Source organism: Miniopterus schreibersii (genome assembly GCF_964146895.1).
Source record: "Miniopterus schreibersii genome assembly, chromosome: 4".
In the NCBI taxonomy this organism is placed as follows: domain Eukaryota; kingdom Metazoa; phylum Chordata; class Mammalia; order Chiroptera; family Miniopteridae; genus Miniopterus; species Miniopterus schreibersii.
In genome coordinates, this window is record NC_138105.1 from 58,372,868 (window position 1) to 58,396,417 (window position 23,550).

Sequence of the window (23,550 nt, forward strand, 5' to 3'; positions counted from 1 at the left end):
AGTGGTTACGTTCCATAAAGTCATTGTGAGCACTGGATTAGGAGGAATACAGAAGCATTGCTTCTAGGGGAAAATGCAGGATTAGGTTCCTGGGAGCCTCTGGCCCCATTTTTGTCAATTGATCAATATATAACCTTGTTTTATGTGTGCTTCTGTTTAAACACCTTATTTAATGTATGCTGTTGAATCATAACATTGAACTCTTGGCCAGCAATACTAGAACTCATACCTGCAGGAAGCCTACCTAACACACATTTTCTCCGTAAGGCACATCACAGCCTTCTCAAGGTTACAACAGTAGACAGCACTTCAGCACTGGGTTTCGGAGGCAGCAAAACCACCAACAAAATACACAAAAATGAGAAAAAATGTGGCACTGAATAGACTATTTTCTGCCGCTCTGTGCATGCTCTCAAATGACTGCAGAAGTGCCCCGAGTATTGATTTGGGCGTTACAAATAAATTTTAGGGAATAGACAAATACAGAATCCATGAATAATAATCCACTGCATTTTTGTATATTTGAATTAGGAATACAGATGAATCGCAGAACTATTCAGTATATAGCTAATATATATTGAATATAATCCAATACCCGTTATAGTAAATGCAGATATCAGTAACATTTAAAACGGTAATTCTAATAGGCCAAATATGTTTTACCTGTTAATTTATGCCAGAAAGAAAAATCTGATAATGGCTTTTAGAAATGTCAAGATCCAAAAGCATAGAATATCAAGTTTTTCCATTCAAAGAGCAGAAATAAACTGGCCTAGTTATTATCCATTGTACCGCCGTAAATCATCTTTCCTTTCGCCTTCCCCTCCTCACCCCTCACCTCCTTTACTGTATCTTACTGCAAAAATGGGCTTGGGAAGGATGTTGAAATCAAGCCAGGATGTGCTCAGCAGAGGCTGTGCAATCAGTGGCATGACCAGTGCAACACAGGAGGTGTTCTGCTCTGTTGGAATATTTATTAGCTATAGTGCTGACATAGTCTCTGTTGATTAGCAGATTTAATCTGAATTTCAAAGGGACAGATGACCACATAAATGTGATAGTATCTTACTCCCAGGCCACAAGTGCATCACCTTACCCTAAAGGGTTAGATGCTATATTGAATCTGTTTAATTTTGTGGTAACTAGCCTAGACTTTTATCTTAAAAAGAATATATGAACCATGTGAATAGTTACTTGCTAAACACTTAATAACTTAGATTGTATCTCCCCCTCCTCCTCAAGAGAAGTGATTTAAATTCTTTCCAGCTAGCACATAACAAAAGAATATCACACCTGTTTCTTACTGCAATCTTGATATTCAACAAAGAAACATACAACAAAGTCTAATAGACCATGGCCAGGAAGTCCATTTGGCATAACACAGGAAAAGAAATGAATGGTGTTTGAGGATCAGAAGTTGCAGGCATGATGCTGGGGGCGTTTCACATACTCTTGGGATCAGTAAAACTAGAGATATTTACCCCCCAGCTGATTGTGGGGAAGTTGTTTACAAAAGTTCCTGTGAAGAAAAGAGCAAGATAATACAAATGTATGCATATTTCTGGAACTTGGAAATATAAAATGTACTTTGAAGTATAGCCACGATTTTAACAATTCTGCAGAGGCACAGAACTACTGTTATTGGCAATATGTAAGGATGTGGATAATTTCATGGAGAGATCTTTAAAACTAAAGTGGGAATAATTTGGAGGTAACTATAGGCAAACTTTTTTTCCCTTTAAACTGTAACAGTAACCCTTAGTTGTTTGTGTTCCCCAGAGTCAAGATTTAACAGAGTGACATCAGCTTCAGAAAAGTAGACCTGAGCTAGCCAAGGGATTCAGTTAAATTGCTCCTGAGGTCTTGAATTTAGCAACTTGATTTAAAAAAAAAAAAAGTTTTCTGCATTCTAATGCCTCAGGTAATGAGGAAGCTGTGGAAACAGCTTCCTTTCTTTCATTGAAGCCTTTAATGTAAAAGATCTCCATGGAGGTCATTGACACTAATCTGGGCAGTCAGATACCACCACAAGCAGGCTGTCAGCACGTGGCCTGATGGCATATCGGGTGAGCACTCACAGAGCAGAGAAACTGAAAGTCAGTTAAATGCATTACATCTATACTATTTTTTAGATTACTGCAAAGTGATGTCCACTTATAGCTATTTCAAGGAATTTAAACTCTTTTACTCTTGAGAAGCATCATTGAGCATATGTTGATTGCTTCAGAATGTCTAGAATTTTTATAAAACTGCTTCAGAATATTTAGGATTGCTACAGCTTTTGGTAGATTTTCAAGAAGTATACTTTTTCCACCCCACAAGGTACTTTATTTCTAAAATGGTGATAATTAAACACACTTAGTAATAATATTGGAAACATCATACTGGAACTCAGAAAACCTGGCTTCTCTATTTGGATTTATAAACTTCTAAAAGTTGGCAGCTGGCCCTCCAAAGATTTCTTCCAACAGAGCTCTTATATCATTGTTTGTGTTTTCCTTTCCCACTTGAGCACGTTTATCTTTGCTCCTCACTGCTCCAGCTCTTTGAGAAACAGTAGCGTTCTTGGCAGCTGTGTTCTGTGTAGGCTCTTGCTCTATCAGTATGACACGATGGCAACTATCTGGAAGGGTTATATAATTAGATAATAACAAGCTGGTATCCGGAGGGAAAAAACTGGCAGGAGTGAAACGCAGGCACCTTGAATATAATTTGCAAATCCTTCCAATATCCTACTATTGAATCAAAATGAGAATGGGTATAAATAGTAATGTTTTTTGAAAATGTGCCCTAGCTTCTTAGAATAGATGCCTTCCAGCAAAGTCATCGACAAAGTGAATGCCAGAGTTTGGTCTAATTCTCTTAGTAAGGTGGAGCTCCGGTTGGAGGGAAAGCCATGCTGTGATTGTTTTCATAAGAAAAGAAGTGTCAGGGGTTTTTGCTGATTATGAAGCTGCCAAATAATGTTCTGTTCACTTGTAGCAAACTTGAGTAGCATTTTTATTTTAAAATATTTTGCAAGAGGAAAGTTTTTATGTTTAACAGACCATTTTAAAAAAGAAAACAAAAATCACCCAAGTACCCAAATAGGATTTTTTTTTTAACATAGACATTCCGCATGGATGACCACAATTGATTTCACCAGTGCTTTATTTTGGGATATTTGGATTGTTTCCAGTTCCTCACTATTATAGACAGTGCTGTGATGAACAAGCCTGTGGCTCTATCTTTGTGCCCACCATTGATTATTTCAATAGGACAGACTCCTGGTGGAACTGCTAGATCAAAGGATTAAAAACTGTTTCCTTTGCATCGTTAGTATTTCTTTGAGTCTGGAGTCTCTCATCCATTGTCCGCCATCTCCCTGGCCCACACTGGTCTGTCAGCTTTCACCTCACAGAGATTTGTTTTGCCCTTTCCCATTTTTCTCTTTCTTTCCGTGATAGTCTCCCTTGCATATGGCCTGTCTGTAGCCCTATTAGAATCCCAGGGACTCTGGAGAAAAGGTAACAGATTGATAACATACTGTCTCGAGATGGCCATTGACTGTACGAAACCTCACTTATAATGGTCTCATGTGTTCTGTCCTTGTGTTCCTTGCCAGATTTCAATGAACTAAAATGTTTTCCAAAATTGTGGTTTGAGATTTCCTGGCATCTCCCTTCCTTAGGGTCAGAGTTAACATACTCTTTCAGTTTTTACCTTTTAATTCTATCCCATTTTGGGGCCATAAACCTTTTGATAACGTAACTCCAACTCACTTTTGTGACTCATTAGCCTCAAGAGGATTTGATTTTCTGGAAAATTACAGTAAAGCAAAGATGTAAGAGAGAAGTAAAGATAATTTAGTTAATGCAGGAAAAGAGGCAGACTGCTTTAATGATTTCTTGAAATGCTATCACCAAATTTTCTCCTCAGCGATATTTATTAAGGATCTCATATCTATCAATTATGTTACATGCTAAATGAACACCCTGGCTTCTAATACCTTTAACAAGATAAATTACTAAATATAGTTAATGTATTCTTATTAGCCCCAGAATTGCCTGTTCTGTGAATTAATAAATGCTAACCATTATAGATTTGTACTCTTTTCCATATCTATATTCAGAGTTGTATAGTTGAGAGAGTCTTCAAAAAATGATCTAGTGCATCTCTTCATTTTGCTGTAGAAACATTAGTATCAATCAGTGTTTAAGACTTTCATAGGTAAATATTTTCTATGGCTGATATTGGTACTCCTTCGATATCTAACAATTCTCTGCTGGGAAATTATTTACTGATTCCAACCTAACATTCCCGTGCTACCTCTGTAAGTCCATACTTTTTCTCCAAAAGGCAGAATTTGCTTTTGGAAATACAAGTCGTCCATATGGTCAATATGATTTCCTTATTGTAGCGAGAATACATTGAGAAGACTTACAATTTCTCACTGAGTGATGGAACATGGAATAGGAGATGACTCAATAAACATTTCAAGGAATGTTTGCAAAGTGTGATTTTCAAATCTGTGTTGAACTTAAATTCCCAACTTGGTCTATGCACAACTGTTTTTACTGACTTATGTTTTGGTATAACGCCGTTGGCCTCCACTGACAGCCTCCATGAAAGACAGCCCGGTGAAACTCATTACTGCATCTACCATAAGGAAGTCCCCTAGAAGAAAGTCCCATCTGGTCTTCACACCACGAGTATTGTACTTCCTCTGAACAACTGGGTTTTTAAACCAGGTTTCCCTGCTAGAAAATTCAGGCCAAACCGTGGCCTACCCATAGTAAATATGGAGGCAGGGGGCACCCCAGGCCACCGTATTGCCCAACTCAGGGTGGTGCCGTGCACAGTGTAATCTTTGTGAACCGTGCCCCAGAATTATGTACACAGGAGTCCTTGACCCCCAGGTATGCATTTTTAATACCTCATTCTTGATTCCTCGTTTGTTCCTCAATCTTTCTTTAGCCATATTTTCCCCCTCCTACATTTACTTTTTGTAATAACTGCGTGTTTCTGTAAACTGCCTGAAGTTCTTTGTGGAACAAGGTGCAGCACAAATTAATAACTAAGTAACAGGTGCAAACCTGTACTGGTTCATTCTGTTCCATCCTGCCATAGCCCCCAGTCTTGATCCTTAATCCTATCGGTGGTGGTTTCAGCTGAAATTTATTGGTGTTTGATAAGCTGATACTTCTGTAAAATTAGACTCTGGTATGCAAGCTCATTTGAAACGAGAGTCCAATATAGCTATAAACATATGGCTCACACTGTGAAATGTTCCTTTTCCTTTCCCAGGGAGTTTTGAAGAAATGTACAAGAACATATGTCCAGTCCTAGGATTCCCTGCCAGAATTTTTTTCTAAATTGTGGTTTGACATTTTAGATCATTAAGTGGACACATCTGTCTGAGTATGTTGGCCTTTTCAAAAAAAAGAATATTTGAAGACAGCAACCCAATGACATAGTTCAACACTGTTAGTTTGCCCCAAGGTATTTAGTATTCTCAGCCCTTAAAATCAGGCAGAAATCCACAGAGCTGTGTGCAGTCATTTTGTTAGTGGCCATGTATTCCCTGGGTACTGAGTGAAAACAAGGAATTCACTTTCCTGTTTTCTTTAAGCACGTATTTGTGAGTAATTCTTAGTAAAACAGTGGTTTAGGGGAAAGAACCTTAGAGTCAAAAGTTTAAGTCTTGCCTCTGTCCCTGTGGCTTTGAGTAAATCATATACACTAATGGAGCCTCAGCCTCCTTATGTACAAAATAAATAATACTAATGCCTGTCCCACCTACCTCACAGGGTTACTGTGAGACTCAGATGTGTGCCAAAGTGCTTTGGACACTCGAAGAGCTATTAGAACTGCATTTCCCTAGTCTGGGATAGAATGATATTATGATAAATAATAGCAAAAACACTATTTATTTGGCTCCACTGGGCTAGAATTTTAGCTCCCTCAAACTTTCCCAACTAGTTCTGGGCGGCAGCTGGGATTGTTGACCACATGCTTGGGAATGCATTGTGGTCATGGATGCTTCACAGGCCGGCTTTCGTGTCCTCTGTGGCTCATGGCAGCGGCCTTTCCATTGTGTCCCCGCAGCCAGTGCTGACTAACTTCTTGGCCTGGGGTCCCCGATGCCATAATGTCTTCACCAAAGGGGCATATAGTCATCCTTATATAATCACTCTTGACACCTGTGAACTGTAATGTTCTCTCCTGCATCCCCCTAGTATCTCAAAATGGGGACAAACACCGCCCCCCCGCCCCCGACCAATAGCTGGTTGACTTGGCAGGGCCCGAAATGAGAGGCAGCATCCGCAGGACGGCTGAGATGCAGGCGTTCTCTAAAGCATGCCCAGAGCTTTCTGCCCCAGAGTTTGTGCGCATTATTTAAGGTTGCTGCAGAGACCACATGCTGAGTGGCCCAGGGGTGGGGTGAGCCTTTAGGAAGCCTCTGGCTCTTTCTGACCTGTGAATTCCACCCACTCTGTGTCTGTGCTTGAGGATCGTTGGCAGCTGAGCTGTCACGGCTAACGACTGGACAGCTGTCTCCTACGGACTGAAGGGGTGCCAGGAGACTGGCCGCCTTAGAGAAGGCTAGAGAAAATGAAAATAAATACAGGTTCCAGCTTTTCAGACAGCCCTAGTCACAAGAGGCCACAAGTGGTCTAGGCAGATAACGGTGCTATTCTTTGTTACGTAAGCTACATAAAGCGATGGTTTTTGTAGTTCTTTTGTACCAGAGCCCATTCCTTTAAGTGTGGCATCCTATTCTCGGTTGGTTTTCCTTCTTAGAACATATTGGAAATTCTATGCCAGTAAAGTGAGAGAAATGATGCAAAATAGGGGGTTTTACCTCAAAACCATGGGTGCTTCTTTCCATACTAAGTCTTAACATCAAGGTTTCGTATATGATAAGCTGTACTGTGTGCTCTACCCAGTGGCCTCATCTCACAACAGAAAATCAGAAAAGTGTTCCCTGGGGCTCCATATGGATTACAGTTTGTTGGAGGGGTGGGGATTATTACCCCTACCCATCTAAAAATCAGACATGCCTTGCTCTGCCCAGGTTGGTTTCTCTCCAGAAACTCATCTTCTTTCAAGATCTGCATTCCTCCACTACTGTATTTTTGAGCTTGTTATTCTGAAAGAGCATTTGCCCCTCTCAACTTTGGAAAGCCCTCTTTGTTTAGCTGGTTGTTGAAGGGTGGCATGCCCCACCATTCCTTCCCCATTCCTGGGTATCTCCTAGCCAAAAAAGGGCAAGGAAGAGGCGGAGGGAAGGGTGCACTCATCACGTAACAACAAGCTCTACAGGTCAGTGTCAGTATCAATTCTTAGATCCTAGATCAATTTTTAGCCATTCATATATATAGCTAGTATTTTTTATAGGCATAGCTAGTATTTTTTTCTCTCTTTCATGTTTAACAAGATTTCTTATAAACTCAATATAGCCTCAGTTTATTTCCTGGCTTCAAGACTTACTAGCTGTGTGATCTTAGGTGAGTCATTTATCTCTGAGCCTCAGTTCCCTCATCTGTAAAATGGGAGATTAACAGCACTAACCTCATAGTGGTGTTGGCAGGTTAAATAAGTTAATAAGAGTAAAGCAAATAGAATAGTGCCTGGCACATAATAGGTATAGGCTGTTATTTGCTATTATACAGCAAATGCCCTTCCTTGTAATTTTTTCTCTTTAACTTGCGTTTATTTCTCATAGTTCAATTATAGCACCCAAAGATACAGATTTTCCATCTACTTACTTTTAAAGTTCTCTCATAATTTCTGAATCATATGCACACAATTCATTCTTGTGCTTTTATCTTTCCTCCCAACTTCCCACTTCTTCCAGTTGGTCTTCCTTCTTATTAGAACATAATACAAATTCTATGCTGGTAAGATGAGAGAAATGATGCAAAATAGACCACTTCTTTGGTCTCAATACTTTTTTTATCATCATTTTGGTGTCACTCTCCAGTGCTGGCACTGGGAGGCCTTCCTGATCACAAGTCTTGAGGCTAAGTGGGGTCCACTAGTTATATGCACCCTGGTTTTCCCACCAACGTACTTAGGGGAAGTACAAATATTTGCTCCATGTTCTGTGACTTCTGTAGGACTGTGAGCTCATAAGAGCAGAGACCATGTGCGTCTCCCTCAGTGCTGTGGCTCCAGTTCCCAGCTCAGAGCACAGGCATAGTAGGCACTGACTACTTACTCACTCAGTGAGAAAATGCAGATGGATTACCAGACTCAGTCTATGTTTCTATACAAACAGCCTCTAAGAACACAATTTGGAACAATTTTGAAAGGTAAATAATCACCTAGAGAAAAGGTTGTCTCCATCTATTTTGGGCCAGGCCCTATTTTAGAAAATAGTTACTATTCTAAATGCTGATGTAGGTTGCCAGGCTGATAATGTGAATTATTGCTTTTATGGTTTTAAATTTAGTCTTGGGAACAAGCTTGTTACTAAGTCATGGAAAGCTTTGGGAAGAATAGAAAAAGCTTTCCCTTCCACTTATCAAGGAGAAAGGTTAATAGGCTCCAAACACTAGCTCTGAAAATTAAGTCCTGCAAAAGGAACCTGGGTCTCAAATCGTTCTCATTAGTCTGTCTTGTTCTTACTATTTTTTTCTCCCCCCATAACCAACCAAAAAATATATAATATGTGGGTATATGTACACAAAGGATTATATACACACAAAGATACATATGTGAATATGCATATATGTATCTCAGTTCTGTGAAACTCACTGAACCTATCCTGGCTCCTTGAGTCTTCATCAGGCCCAGAAAAAGGCTTCTGGCAACTTTAATCTTGTTACAGTTTCAAATAGTTCTGTGTAGAATAGCAAAAGATGCTTCTTTACCCAATGTAGTAACTGTAAACAATATAAGATCTTTGTTTATTCATTCAAGTTAAGTTAATTTTTGAATGCCTGCTACATGTCACAGTTCCACCTTAAAATTATTTTCTTAATATTTTAGCCATATCAGAATAGGATAATTTCAAGCAAATTTATATAGTGGTTTATTCACAGCAAGTGAAATAAATGCCTTGCACCAGAAACCCAAGTTTTAAAAAGGAAAATAAACTGCCCAGCCGGCGTGGCTCAGAGGTTGAGCATCGATGTAAGATCAAGGAGATCGAGGTTTGATTCCTCGTCAGGGCACATGCCTGGGTTGTGGGCTTGATCCCCAGTGGGGGGCATGCAAGAGGCAACTGATCAATAACTTTTTCATCATTGATGTTTCTCTCTCCCTCTCTCCCTCTTTCTGAAATCAACAGACTTTTTTTATTTTAAAAAAATAAAAAGGAAAATAAACTGATCTCTAAGTCATGAAGAAAAACAAAAACCTGATACCTGTAAGTATGTTAAGCATCTATCTCAGCTGAGAAGTATAAATTCACAAATTACTTCTCTATCACATAAAAAGTGCTAGTTGGTTAGGAAGTAGCTTTGTCTATGAATAACTTCATCTCAGAGCAGGTTGTCTCTTCTATCGTGTGTTTCTGTAAAATATAAAAGGTTGTATTTCATTTACTTACCTCAGTTAAGTCAATTATATTTATTCCAATCAGAAAACATACTCATAATGAGTTTGGTGCCAAGCATTATAGATGAACCCTAAATAAATATGATGACATTTTCCTTTTGCAGATGCAAGTATTGGCATTATGACGAAAACCTGCTCACTTCCAGCATTGTCATTGTCTTCCACAATGAAGGATGGTCAACCCTCATTAGAACAGTCCACAGTGTAATTAAAAGGACTCCAAGGAAATATTTAGCAGAAATTGTGTTAATTGATGATTTCAGCAATAAAGGTAATGGCTATAGAATTGATATTTTATCCATAAAATAAGTTAATTACGAGTAATTGCAAAAATGTGATGTCAAAATAGTCTTTAAAAAGTAATAGTTAGCATCTATTGATAGCATCTGTTATCAACAAGTGGGCGCTGTACCAAGCATTGTGTAATAATTATTTTGTTTTACCCTGACCGTAAGTCTTACAATGGATATTGTTATTATCTTCATTTTATACATGAGGCTCTGAAATGTTAAGTAACTTAGCAACAGTCACATAGATAGTAATTAATAGCTGGAATCAGATCTACAGGCTCATAAGTCCGTGTATTTAACCACTACTTTACACTATACCAATTCTTTGGGCCTTGGATTTTGCAAAATTTTAGTCATCGAGGTAATTTATTGAAAGACTGAAAAAATGTAATGTATATTGTAATACCACCTGATGCTCCATCCATAGTTGTCAAACTGAAATCCATTTACCTATTTAATAGCCTGTATTTTGCATTTTAACAATGATTCAATTGAATTGACCAGAAACCATGGACTATTTTTATTTATAATAGAAAATATCCACCAAAATTTATCTTGTTCAATATTTGATTTAGTATATTGAATAAAAGGAAATTGTATTTTTTTTAAGGAGCTAACGATTGTAGCATTTAGGGAGGCATTGGTTAGTCTTGATTCAACTTGGCAAGAGAGATTGACCATTGATTTTTCCCAATAAGTGGGTTTAAGTTAACATTTTTTTTTTCTTTAACTAGATAAATTATTGTAAGCTGAGTATGTCTTCTTAATGACATGAGTATCAAAAGATACTGAGCCGGGCAGCTCAGTTGGTTGGAGCATCCTCCCATATGCCAACAGGTTGCAGGTCCGATTCCCGGTGGGGCCTGTGCAGGAGGCTGCTCATCGATGTTTCTCTCCCTCTCTCTCTCCCCCTCTCCCTGCCTCTCTCTCTCAAGATCAGTGAAAGCATAACCTTGGGTGAGGATTGAGGAACAACAACAACAACAAAAGTTAAAAAATATACATACCATTCCTGTCTCAAGATAAATACAGGCGGGGCAAACGTAGGTTTACAGTTGTTCATATGGAAAATAATACAATAATTAATAAATAACAATACAAGAATAAACTCTGTGTTTCACATACCCACAACTGTAAACCTACGTTGGCCCCACCCTGTATTTAAAAATGTTTCACAGTGATATTGTTTGTACCAATAATATTTTAAATTTAGAAAAATCTAAATCTATAAAAATGACTGAGAAATCTCATGTCTGATTGTTCTGATTTTAAGAAGCCCTATGTTATTAGCACAAGTAAAATCTTAGCATATTCTAAAAATAATAAAATTGTGAAGATACACCAAAAGGTGTCTGCTGTACAAAAATACCTCCTTAGCCCCAGCAAAGGGGAACAGAAATTTGGACTTAAGGGGTTTTTGGTCCATTTCACTTGAATTATTATTATTATTATTATTTTTGTGATCAGAGCTTCTATTACAAACCTCTAATACTTAGTCTCTTGTCACACATTGTAAAATCAGTCACATGCAGGGTCTGCTTAGCTTACAGCATTCGGAAGTATAGAGGGCTTTAATTAATTTGTCCAATTTCAGAACAACCTTGCAATCTGTCAGTCCCATCCTCAGCAAAAGAATCTAGTCTTTGGTAAATCTGACTGGAGTGAAAATTTGTTTTGCTCTTTTCTCCAGTAGATTCAGAAAGTCGAACTTTGAGTTGTAAGTTTTCTTTTAAAGACAAAATACCTAACTGACATAAAACCTCACAAAGGAGCTGGCTGCTAACACTTGGGCTCTGGATAGTAGTCTCCTCTCAAAACAAGGTTTGGGCCTTTACATAGCGCACCCCTGTACACGTGCCTGTCAGCCACCTGAGCCTGGGTGAGGGCAAGGTAGCATGCACCCCACTCAGTGGCTTGTCACGGCAAAGGGGTGTAGGACTGTTCTCTTCGCTCCTGCTGCGCTGCGCGTTCCCGGTGGGGCAGCCCTGCCCGCCCCACACCTTCGCTGCAGGGCCCAGGCTGGAGGAGCAGCCTGATCTCAGGCACTGCCCGCTGAAGAGGCCCAGGGAGTGAAGAGACCTGGTGGCGCCCCAGTGGGGTTTTAACAGTTCCCCTCATCAGACCTCAGGTCATCCCCACACCCTTCCATCCGCCGGGGCAAGTCACATGGCCCAGCCTGACATCGGTGGGCTGGGGAGGATAATCACCCCCCCAAGGAAAGGGGGTGAATACTTCGAACATTAACATAGCATAGTCTGCCGTAGGACGAGATCCCAAAGAAGCCAGAAATCATTTGACTCACCAACTCCCCTTTGGGGCCATCTTTTCCAAGCATCTAAATTTGAAAAGCCATCAGCTTGTTTCTGACCGTAAAAAATTTGTTACAGATTTATTTAGACTGCATATCCAGAAAAGCACCTAATATAATTCAGAAGGGGCTTAAAAACAAACAAACAAAAACCAGGGCTGTACTGGGCTAACAAAAGGGGGGAGGGGAAGGTAAGAGGTTTTTAAGAAAATTTAAGTTGAAGGGAAAATTATTTAGATTTTCTGGGGGAAAAGATATAATTTAGCATGAGAATTTTGTTTATAATTGTCATTAAAACTGGATGTCAAAATAGAAAAGGGGAAATTTTTTTCTTCTCAACTTTTAATATCCATGTGTGGGTGTCTTGATAATTATAAGTTCCGTAAAAATGAGTAAAGTATTAAGTACAGTCTGATTTGTCCATTTAACCACTAGCTTATCACTAAGTATAGCTATATTTTCATCTCTTTTTGTATTCATGGACCAAAATTTTAAACAATTTAAAAATTTTTGTGTCCACAAGAAACATCTTTAAGGATCCAGGAGCTAGTTGTGGCTGTGATGAGCCAATTTCATGGGCTTATAGTGATACAAACAAAAACTGTTCTCTTGCAACTGGGAAGCCAAGATGGAAACTGGCAAATGTATCATTTTTATAACACAAAATTTTCTCTATCAAAATTGCAAATATATATTATTTATTTATTATGTATAAATATTATACAGTGTATAAATTATATACTATATAATTTATATACTATACAATTTAAAATTGTATATATTATATAAATGTGTAAGTATTTAGTTGTAAATATATGTACATACATACTCCTGTTGAAGCTTAAAATGCAGAGAAAATGGATCTCTCGATTGTTTTTTGCCAACTTGAGTGGAAATATATTCATTACACCAAGAATACAACCTTGGGCACTGATTATATTTGGAGAAAGATGGCCAAGCAACAAATGTTTACCTATATCCTTTGTGGATTTCAAAGAAGTCATACAATGTTATTTATAAGCAGTGTATCTTCAAAAATCCTGAACTATTGCTTCTGCCAAAAGCAAACAAAATATTATGCCTGAAAGCTTTTAGATATGACATTAACGTGAATTTTTAAGTTTTTAATTTTTTTAATTTAATTTTTTTTAACTTTTATGTCAATTGGCATAGTCATCATTTATTTAGTGGTTAGAGAAATGTTTGATCACTCTCAGGCTAACCAGTTCTCTGTAAGCATATTAAGTTCAAAATTTTTTAAGTTTTTTAAAATATGTTTTTATTGATTTTAAAGAGAGAGGAAGGGAAAGGGAGAGAGAGAGAGAAACATTGATCGGCTGCCTCCTGCATGCCCCCTACTGGGGATCGAGCCCACAACCTGGACATGTACATGAAATTGAACCAGGGACATGAAATTGAACCTGGACATGAAATTGAACCAGCGACCTTCTGGCACATGGGACAGTGCTCAACCAACTGAGCCACACTGGCCAGGGCATATTAAGCTGAAAATTTAATCCAAATAATAACCATCACCTTACTTCCCTATAGATTAAACATTTAACCTGGCCTGTGTAAAATCATTGACTGCCTAAATTATCTTTGCCTGTCCCTGTTTTTTGAGAAAAATAAGTTTAATTGGTATATACAAAAATGTAATTCAAATGCTGATTGAATTTTTTATTCACAGAACACTTAAAAAAAAAACTAGATGACTATATTGCACAGTGGAATGGCCTAGTGAAGGTATTTCGAAATGAGAGAAGAGAAGGTTTGATTCAAGCACGAAGTATTGGTGCCCAGAAAGCTAAACTTGGACAGGTAGGAAACATTTCTTATTACTGATATGTACAATGTCATCATTTTGGATTTGGTAACTAAACGATCATATGCATTTTTAAGTGCCGTTTTGTTTTTAATTGAAATGAAAATGCTGGCCTAAAAGATAAAACTTGTATGTCAAAGTTGACTCTAATGCTAACTTATGTTAGCATCTGATTTTAAATTGTGTGTGGTGTATGATGTACCATATATGTGTTCTTTCACCCTGCCTCTTTTTTTTAAGGTTTTGATATATCTTGATGCCCACTGTGAGGTGGCAGTTAACTGGTATGCACCACTTGTAGCTCCCATTTCTAAAGACAGGTAACATTACCTTGATTTTTTGCTTTCCTGGTTGAAAAGTAAACCTTGTTCTAGAAAGACAAATAACATTCTCATTCTTCTGATTCCAGTTCCATTCAGCAGATCATGTGTTCTGTTCTGAGTGTTATCACCCAGCTAGTTGTTTGCCGGAGTGGAGATAGGCTGATACTTGGGGCTGATTCAGATGCGGAGGTTAGGCATTTGGGATAAGCCTAGGGTGTCTGATTTGAGAATCACCTGTGGTTTAGAGACTTCCTCTAACTCCAAAAGCTTTCTCGAAGAGTAATATTAATTACTCCTTCTACACCATAGTAACTGTTCTAAAGATTTGAAGGCACAAGCTTTGGAATTATACCTATTGAGGTTTTTTTTATGCCCCTTTTAATTATTGCTCTAGATCAGGGGTGGGGAACGTCCGGCCCACGAAATCATTTGGTCTGGCCCTGCCAAGGCAACCGCAGGTGGGACTTGAAATTCAATAAATCTGGGAGCTTTTTTTCATAGCTAACTTTTAAATTGATAATTTTGTATGGCCCAAGAATGATGTTATAAATACCCAAATGGCCCTTGGCAGAAGAAAGGTTCCCAGCCCTGCTAGACAATAAGGAGCAGTTCATACTTGTGCCAGGGCTTTGGGATCCCAGAGAAACTTGAACGTTTAGAACCATACAATGGAAATGTGATGATCCCCATTAAATTTACAGAAATATGTGAAACAGTAGGAGGCAGCATTCATCTCCTAGTCCCAAAAGCCTTCCCTGCTTTTAGTCCAGAAGTCTGACTATTTCAGAATCTGTGCAAACAAGACATGGCCCTGTGGTGAATGGCAGGTGTCAGAGGAAGACCTTCAGAGGGTTTAATCATCAGAAGATGTAATGTGAAGGCCTCTTAGGAACACTTTTCACATGCTGCCTGGTTTAATCCTCGCAGCACCCCTACAAGATAGGTACTATTAGCTCCATCGTACTGAAGAGGATACTGGGGCTTAGAGAAGGTAACTAATTTGCCCCAAACCAGACAGCAAATAAACTGTCAAACTGAGATCTCTCTGGGGCTCCTTACACTGCACCGTTTGTGAGGAAATCTGAGACTCATGAAAGGTGAGGAAAGAGAACCGTCACCTCTCCGGGTGGACACCAGCGGTCCCCTGGGGAGTGGGGATGTGGTTCTCCGCAGGATTCTGTGACGATCCCACACGAGCCACAGTGATTCTCCATTGTCCGTGGCAGGGACTCCGGAGGGAGTAACGCAGCCTCCTCAGACCCACCTCCACCGTGCCAAAGTTTTACGCCCCATATGTTTTGCTCTTCTCCTTGGTTTCTAGACATCTAAAATGCACCTTAACATGATTATGAAAAGCTATAATCTCCATTTTAGGAAATGCATTTTAAATCCTCTCTGATAAGATGAGCAAGGAAACAAGCAGGGGACCAATTTACCTTTGTAGAGTGGACTCTGCACCTAGTCGTAGAGTACTAGCATTTTCCTGAAGTCAAATGCAAGGGATTTTTTTGCTCCAAATACTCAGACCACACTTAAGTTCTTTAGGTTTTAAGGTTGTGTTTTTTCTCATGTTTTAAAAAGGCAGGAATCCTTGGGCGGGGGGGGGGGGGGCTGGCAATGAAAGCTGTTTTTTGCAATGAAAAGAAGTGCGGGGAAAAGATCAAGAAAAAGTACAGAAACAGATTTTCATAATAACGGCTTCCAAGGAAATAGAAAGCAACAAAGAGTTGGGAGAACTGCTAAAAATGTAGCAGGTATTATCTTTTTATGTACACACATGCACACGGAAACTTGTTTTATAAATGGAGGATTATGGAGGGAAAGTAACAGGCAGGAAAATCTTGTAAGCAATAGAGAACTACCAAGAAAGAGTTACCTGTAGGACCAAAGTGAAAATGAGAAAACACCGTTAAGCTAAAAGACGTGGCTCTCTGTCCCTGACATTTGTCTGTAAGCCGAGGGATAAGTCTCCTCTATCCTTTCCTTATGAAAACAGACGCCTTGACTTTTACAGGACGTTCATTTACTTCTACTTCCCATTAGACATTTAAGTCCCCTGGTGCAAAAAACACAAATCAATGACAAAAGGAAATAATTTAGCCAGGCATGCTAAACTAGTCAGTTTTGGGTTCTTAAATGCTTTCTCATTTTCTGTAAATGTTTCAGAACTACATGTACTGTGCCTCTAATAGATTACATAGATGGGAATGACTATTCCATTGAACCACAGCACGGTGGGGATGAAGATGGTTTTGCCAGAGGGGCCTGGGACTGGAGTTTACTGTGGAAACGTATTCCTCTAAGCCACAAGGAAAAGGCCAAAAGAAAGCATAAAACTGAACCTTATCGGTAAAGATTACTCCTTTTCTTACGTGGAATGTTCTTCTAAGTCCTTTTTTTTTCCTTCCCCATGTGCTCATATATATATATGTGGGTCCATGCACACCGTTCCATTTCATCTTTGCCGCCATCATCAACACAATACAGAACCATTTGCACTGTGCCGATCATAGATGTCATAAATGGCAACACATATGAAATTATACCCCAAGGGGGTGGTGACGAAGATGGGTATGCCCGAGGAGCATGGGATTGGAGTATGCTCTGGAAACGGGTGCCTCTGACCCCTCAAGAGAAGAGCATCAGAAAGACAAAAACTGAACCATATCGGTAATCACTAAATCACTTACATGTTTTCCTTTTCTCCAGTTGCTGCTAACCTATTAACCTCTTGCCGAGCTAAAACATTTGTTATTAAAACTGTAGATGTTGTCTTAGATTCTGAAGTCTCCTTTCCTCCCGCTATTTCACAGGTTTAAATTCACATTAACTTCTTTGTAATTGTTTCTTCCCTAAATTCACTTTTTTGGGGGGGCAGGGCAGGAATGTTATATGGCATTAGTTCCAAATTCAAGTGGAAAAAAGAAAAATTCTGTAAATTTATAATTCGTAAATTACTTGTAATCCAAGTGGCATATAATCCACTTTGATGCCTTGGATATAATGTTAGCGATGAAAACAATAGCAAGAAACTCGGGGGGGATTTTTTCTTCATTTTGTTTTATATGCTAACTCTTACAGACTAATTTTGTACCAGTTAAATCTGATGAATAAAAATACACGAGTTTGGCAAACGTTACATAGACTCCTTTATTGCTTCCTTCTCAGAAGAGCACTTGATTAAAAGGAAACTGTTCCAGAATCAGCCTTTGTCCTTCCTGTGGCTCTTCAAGTGGAATAGTGTATGCTGTTCTATTCTTTGGGGGCCTTTTAACTGTAACATTTGACTGTCTTTCAAAAGAGTGACTCCAAATGAAAAATGTTTGGTCAGATGTTAGAGTAGGCCTCTAAATGTGTCTACTTTTATTTTCCTGATCTTATGGTTCTGCTTTTGGTCTCTCTCTCCCTGTTACACTACTGATGATATAAGAACTCTGTTTTGGGAGGGTATTTCCAGTGTCACGCAGATGCTGGTGGGATCTGGGCATGTGACAATATCAAGATACTAAATGGCAAACATAAGGAAATTATAGAACTTTAAGCTTGATTTGACATTTTCCAAATTTCCCTTTGAAGTTCCTTTTCGGAATAGTTCAGGAATCTACTGCTTACCCACTTACCTGACTAACATAATTCTGGGAGAAAAAAATAAGGGGTAATGATTATATTTTTATTTCTGACAATTCCATAGAGAAGTAAAGAATTTTTTTTAAGTGGGCTAGAAAAATTTAAGGGAGGTTTCCCTTTAAAGAACTCACTGGTTTTCATGTTAAGATGCGTTTTCAAATATATACTGAGATAAGTGGGAATATGTTTAAAGATCAAAAAGGCAGAGTTATAATTGAGTAATTTTAAGTGGCAGTTAAATAAATGTGACATGAAAATATAACCAAAAATGTAATAGTGCTAATGTTTAGTGAATTAGGCAGTATACTCTAGGAAAAATAACTCATAAGAGAATAACTTTGCCCTGATGTGATTTTTCTTTAATATTGAAAATATTACTTGATTTATTATTTATCCACTCGACAAATATTTAATGAGTTCTTACTATGTGCCAGGCACTACTTTGGGGGAATAAATTTTTAAAAGATTGGTTCCCTCGTGGCACTTAAAATATAGTGGGTGAGACAGAAATTAAACAGAAAACTACACCTATAACTCTGGAGCAGCAACTACAATAAGTGGTATGAAGAAAAATGGAATTTATGGAAAGGAGAACCTCAGCCAGCCTGGAGGATCCGGAACAGCCTCCTGGACAAAATGTCACTGGCGCTGAGACCTGAAGGATGAGGGGTCAACCCACTGGAGGAAGGGGAAGAACATTTCAGGAGAGGGAACAGCATGGGTGAAGGCCCTGAGACAGAAGGGAGTTTGGCAGGTGAGCTGGCTGAGCCTCCGAGTGGAGAGAGGCTGGAATCGGGGGACCCAAGCTGAGCCCACTCTGCCTGCGGTGCGATGAGACTTGGATGGGGGCAGAATAGAACAAAGGGCACAAGTTACGAAGTTACTGCAACAGTCCAGGCAGTGGTGGCTTGGTCTAGGATGGTAGCAGTGAAGGTGGAAAGAAACAGACAGATTCAAGTTCTATTTTCAAGGTAGAATTAAGAGGAATTAGTGATAGATTGAATATTAGGTGTGATGATGAAGCACATACTCTAACAGAGGCATCTTAAGAATAATGGTGCATTAATAATTAATTATTCTGGGTGGGGGACTCAGGCAACAGAATCTAAGTTATTCCTCTGTCTCTTCTAATGATGGGAATGGCTTGTCCCTAAAAAGCTACCAAATCTTTTTTCTCTTGTCCCTAAAAAGTACCAAATTTAAGATTCCCTTCAAGAAGCCACACAGATTGCCCTTTTGCAGTCCTACCTCCTGGCATAGTAAATAGCTATGTCCAATTCCCCTGTGTCATTTCTGTGCTACATTTGCAAACCCTGAATGAACTGTGACTGTTCTAAGATGAATTACACCCATATTTGGCAAGCCCCTGAGCTATAAAATTAAAAAATGACAGACTACTTCCATGGTGTATGGTTTTGCTCATCCCATAATGACTTATGAATCATTGCAGGAGCAGTTAGCAGACCAGGGCTGTATGGCTCAGTATTTTCAGGAGTGAAAGAGAAAATTCCGCTTTTATGAAATCTGAAGGCTTAATTTTTAAATCAACAAAGGAACCAAAGCTCCCTCTAATGGTGAAATGATGCAATGCTCTAATTTTTAATGAACTATATAATTTCATTTCAATTAAAAATTTCAGTAAATTCATTGAGGAATTATGAACAGATCGTTTTGCAAAGGTTTTATAATTTCTTAATGTTTGGCCATCACTTTTGTCTCTTCTATGCACTATCTAGATTGTATTCCAAAAAGGCTTGTTGTCTATTGGTGAAGGGGTTTGTCTTTAACAGTTACTAAAGTGTTTCTTTTTCTTAGGTCCCCAGCCATGGCTGGTGGATTATTTGCCATTGAACGAGAGTTCTTCTTTGAACTGGGTCTGTATGATCCAGGTCTCCAGATTTGGGGTGGTGAAAACTTCGAGATTTCATACAAGGTAACAGTTCATTTAAACAAATGGTGTTTTCTAAGTAGTGAATGACTTTTATGACTTTCAGGTAAAGGTTGTGCTCTTTGGGAAAAAAACTTAGTACGTTTCTTTAAATTATAAGGAATGACTAGCAAAAATGTATGCCTTTGGAGGGAAGCAGGCAGAATACAAGCTCCAAACTTGCAACATATTTACATGGCTCACCTGAAAATTGAGGCCAGCAGGCTTCAGAAATAAAAATACCTCATCCTTGCCCCACCCGCGGCTTCCTGTACATTGGATGGAGCCTTTTGTTATAGAAGCCCTTTGGGGAATCTGCATGTATTGGGGCCACATTTGACCATCAACTAACATAGTTAGCCTTTATTACAATAGGACATGACTCAGGACAGAAGCAGATCCCAATAATGACTGTGTGTCCTCAGACTGACAGTGCACCTGCCTCCCTGCAGCACTCCCATCACTGAGCCAGTCCTTGAGGACTAAAGGCTTCCATGCTCCAAAACCACCGCCTCACTTCCCAAAAGAAGGAAAAAGAACTATCACAGTTTGAGTTCAACAAATATGCATTACCTCATGTCTTAAATATCCAGTGCTTAGCACTGTAAGGGAGAAGAATAACTCGGTCTTTGCTCTCAAGGAACTTTCAGTCAATAAGAGATTAGAATTATACTTAAATTCATAATATGGTAAGAAAGTAGAATGCCATTTGGTGGTTGTGATTAAGAAACAGCATCCCGCTGGAGGTAGAATTTGAATCAGAATGAGAAAGATGGGCATGATATCGATAGGTAGAGGTAAATGTGTTACGGGTGATGTCTCCTCCCTGTTCTTCAGTTCAGTGAAGAAAGAATTGAAAGCCAAGAACTCTAGGGCAAGAGGAAGTTTATTTAGCATGCAAAGTGAAAGTACACTCGAAGAGAAGAATCGAGCAGGCTGCTCAGAGGGCTGCCTTGGCCGTTTAGAGAGAAAGTTACAGAAGCAGAAGTGAGCCAGCTGGGTTGTATGGACTCAGTAAACAAGTTACAGAGGCAAAAGGGGATTTGTCTCTATAACCAGGGGATTAGCCCGGGATGAGCTGCTGCTTCCCACTGCTCCCCTGGTTGCAAGTCTTATGGGAATTCTTAGAGCTTAGGAGAGAGAAAGCAAAAATACATGCCTGAAGAAAGAAGGCGTGTGCATGTTCTGGAGAGAGAGAACACTCACTGGGTCCTTTGTCCTAAGGGTTTATATCTGTTTTCTAGGCACGAATTTTAAGGGAGTTCTCAGGAGATCTCAATAGAATATTCATCAGCTTTCTAGATGTGCCCCTTAATATGCTGATTCATCAAAATGAGCATATAGGGTCAGGGCCCTGGTCTCTACAGATTGGTCAGCACTAGGGTAGGGGATCATTGGTCCCTGCATCTGGTCCTGATGCCAGCCATGGTATCACTTCATCTGGTTCTGCTGCTTTTCTGGGCCTGGAACTGAAACACAACTGAGGTCTAGATGTTACCTCTAGTTTGACCAAAACTCTGTCTCTGTGGTCAACAGACCAGCTTTGTTCTTAAGATTATTAGATGCTGATCAGAATCTCACTGTCCTGAAGGCTTAATGCCTAAGGGAGTAGTCATGCAAGGGAGGAGGAGGGTGAGGCAGGGTGCTGGGTGAGGCCAGTTTGAATCAGCTGTCTAACTCAGTTTCCCCATTCTACTTGCCAGGGAATTTTTCTAGCATCTTACTTTCCTGCCTGAAAGAGAGGGGAGGGGGACTTACTTCTAAGCAAATAGAATGGGGGAAGGTACAAAGGTGAAACATGAAGAATGCATTCAGGAAACAGTGAGGAGCAGTTGAGCAGAATCTGACAGCATGAATAAGACAGACATCCATGAAGGACAGGCACATTAGGACCACACTGAAGAGAGCCTTTCATGCTGAGCTAAGAGATTTTTACTTAATTTGATAAGCAATGGAAACCCATCGAAGATATTAAACAAGGGAGTAACATGACCGAAAGCTGCCCTTCAGCTAGAATAACCTCTTGCTCTAAAGAAGGATAGCACTGAGGAGACAGGAGCCAGAGGTGAAGAAGCCAGGCAGGAGATTATTATAATAATCACCCAGGTGGGAAATATATTAGCAATGGAAGTGACGAAGGGTGTTAGGAATGGAGCATCTGCATGGTTTGGCAAGGTTACATTGCGAAAAGGTTGCTTGGAGCTACAAGTACATAGGAAGAGGCCCCTCAGCAGCAGTATATTACTGCTTTCCCTGCTGCCTCCTTTGTTATTATATGAGTTTGGAAAACAAGCAAATTATTTTAAGGTTTGTTTAGTTTACAAATTCCCTGTGTGTGCTGTATCTAAGGTTTCAGATTTATAGTTACAAGACAGATTTCCAGCTATAATTTATTTTCACATTTGAAACAACTTCCATGTGTGTTTCTTCTTGACAGATATGGCAGTGTGGTGGCAAACTACTGTTTGTCCCTTGTTCTCGTGTGGGACATATCTACCGTCTTGAGGGCTGGCAAGGGAATCCTCCGCCCATTTATGTTGGGTCTTCTCCAACTCTGAAGGTGAGTCTCTTGGTTGAAAGTGGAGAAGGCTAGGGAACTAACATTTATGTTTCACATGCTGTGGTAGTCAAGTAAATGTCAGCTCGCTGAATGGGAAAAATCTCTTACACAACCACATGGGTCCTCCCTTTTACCCTAGGCTAGACTTACTCGTGAAATACTTATTGTTCTTTGAAACTATTCATCGTATCCCATTCAGATTAAGATGCCTATATGGAATGTTCTCCATGAAAACATTGCAAATAAATTCAAAAAGGACTGACATTCCGTAGGAAAGTAGTGGAATAGAAAATACCAACTTCTATTAGTCACAAATGAGTAAAATATTATTTTTTAATACACACACACACACATACATACATATATATATTTTTAAATACATCAAAATATCCCCCAAGGCCTAATTTCACAGCAGCATGTGCTATATACATCTACCCAAAATGCACTGCAGTGGATGGTGAGTTTTGTTTGGTTTTTAAAAATTAATTATATTAGGAATTTTTGTAGTGAACATAATCAAATTTTGAATAGTGCTTGTGAAAGATAATGCATTTTGTCCCTCAGAGCAGGGACAAACCAGGGAAGCTCCATACAGAGGCCAAGTGTCCCGGTCCTAGGAGGATGACGGCCTCTGTCCTTGACAGCTCAACTGGGAAGTGTCTTTGGTTGGGCTTCTGTCATAAGTTCTAAGAGCCTAGAACTCTGATACCCTACATTTTCTGGAGTCCTTAACCAAGGCTGCAGATGCAACTTGGGACAGTTCCCAAAAGGGGACTAGATAACAGAAGCATAGATAGCTAGGCTTTAAGAACCAACATGGGGCTTTCTAGCCAGCCAAATTATCTTAGAAATGGCAAAATAGAGCCCCAGCTACAACAGGGGGTGAGATTAAACTACCTGCGATGAAACAAAGATAGCACCAGATTAGCACCAGGCCTGGCTGCCACTGCAGGAAAAGAACCTGCCCTTCAAGTTGGACCCACAATCACAAAGAATTGTGAAAAGTCGAATTGATTCTAGAAGGTCTGTGCTGCATGGAAAAGGAAAAGAGATGAGAGGGAAATACTCACTCTAAAAATTAAATGTAGATCTCGTAAGAACTACCCAATAAGTGCCATGTTCAGCATACTCTTAGTGCCCTGAA

At 39.4% G+C, this 23,550-nt stretch overlaps 1 protein-coding gene across 3 annotated transcripts in view; it reads left to right on the plus strand.

Moving 5' to 3' along the window:
• Positions 1-23,550, plus strand: part of GALNT7 (polypeptide N-acetylgalactosaminyltransferase 7) — a 112,840-nt gene that overhangs the window by 76,237 nt on the left and 13,053 nt on the right. The window contains exons 3-9 of one of the 3 annotated variants that reach the window (XM_081135551.1): positions 9,651-9,817; positions 13,835-13,965; positions 14,210-14,289; positions 16,459-16,641; positions 16,780-16,962; positions 19,735-19,852; positions 22,284-22,406. In XM_081135551.1, coding sequence (XP_080991677.1) covers positions 9,651-9,817; positions 13,835-13,965; positions 14,210-14,289; positions 16,459-16,641; positions 16,780-16,962; positions 19,735-19,852; positions 22,284-22,406 — 985 coding nt within the window. The remainder of the gene's footprint in view (positions 1-9,650; positions 9,818-13,834; positions 13,966-14,209; positions 14,290-16,458; positions 16,642-16,779; positions 16,963-19,734; positions 19,853-22,283; positions 22,407-23,550) is intronic. The other 2 variants (XM_081135549.1, XM_081135550.1) reach the window with 2 other exon arrangements.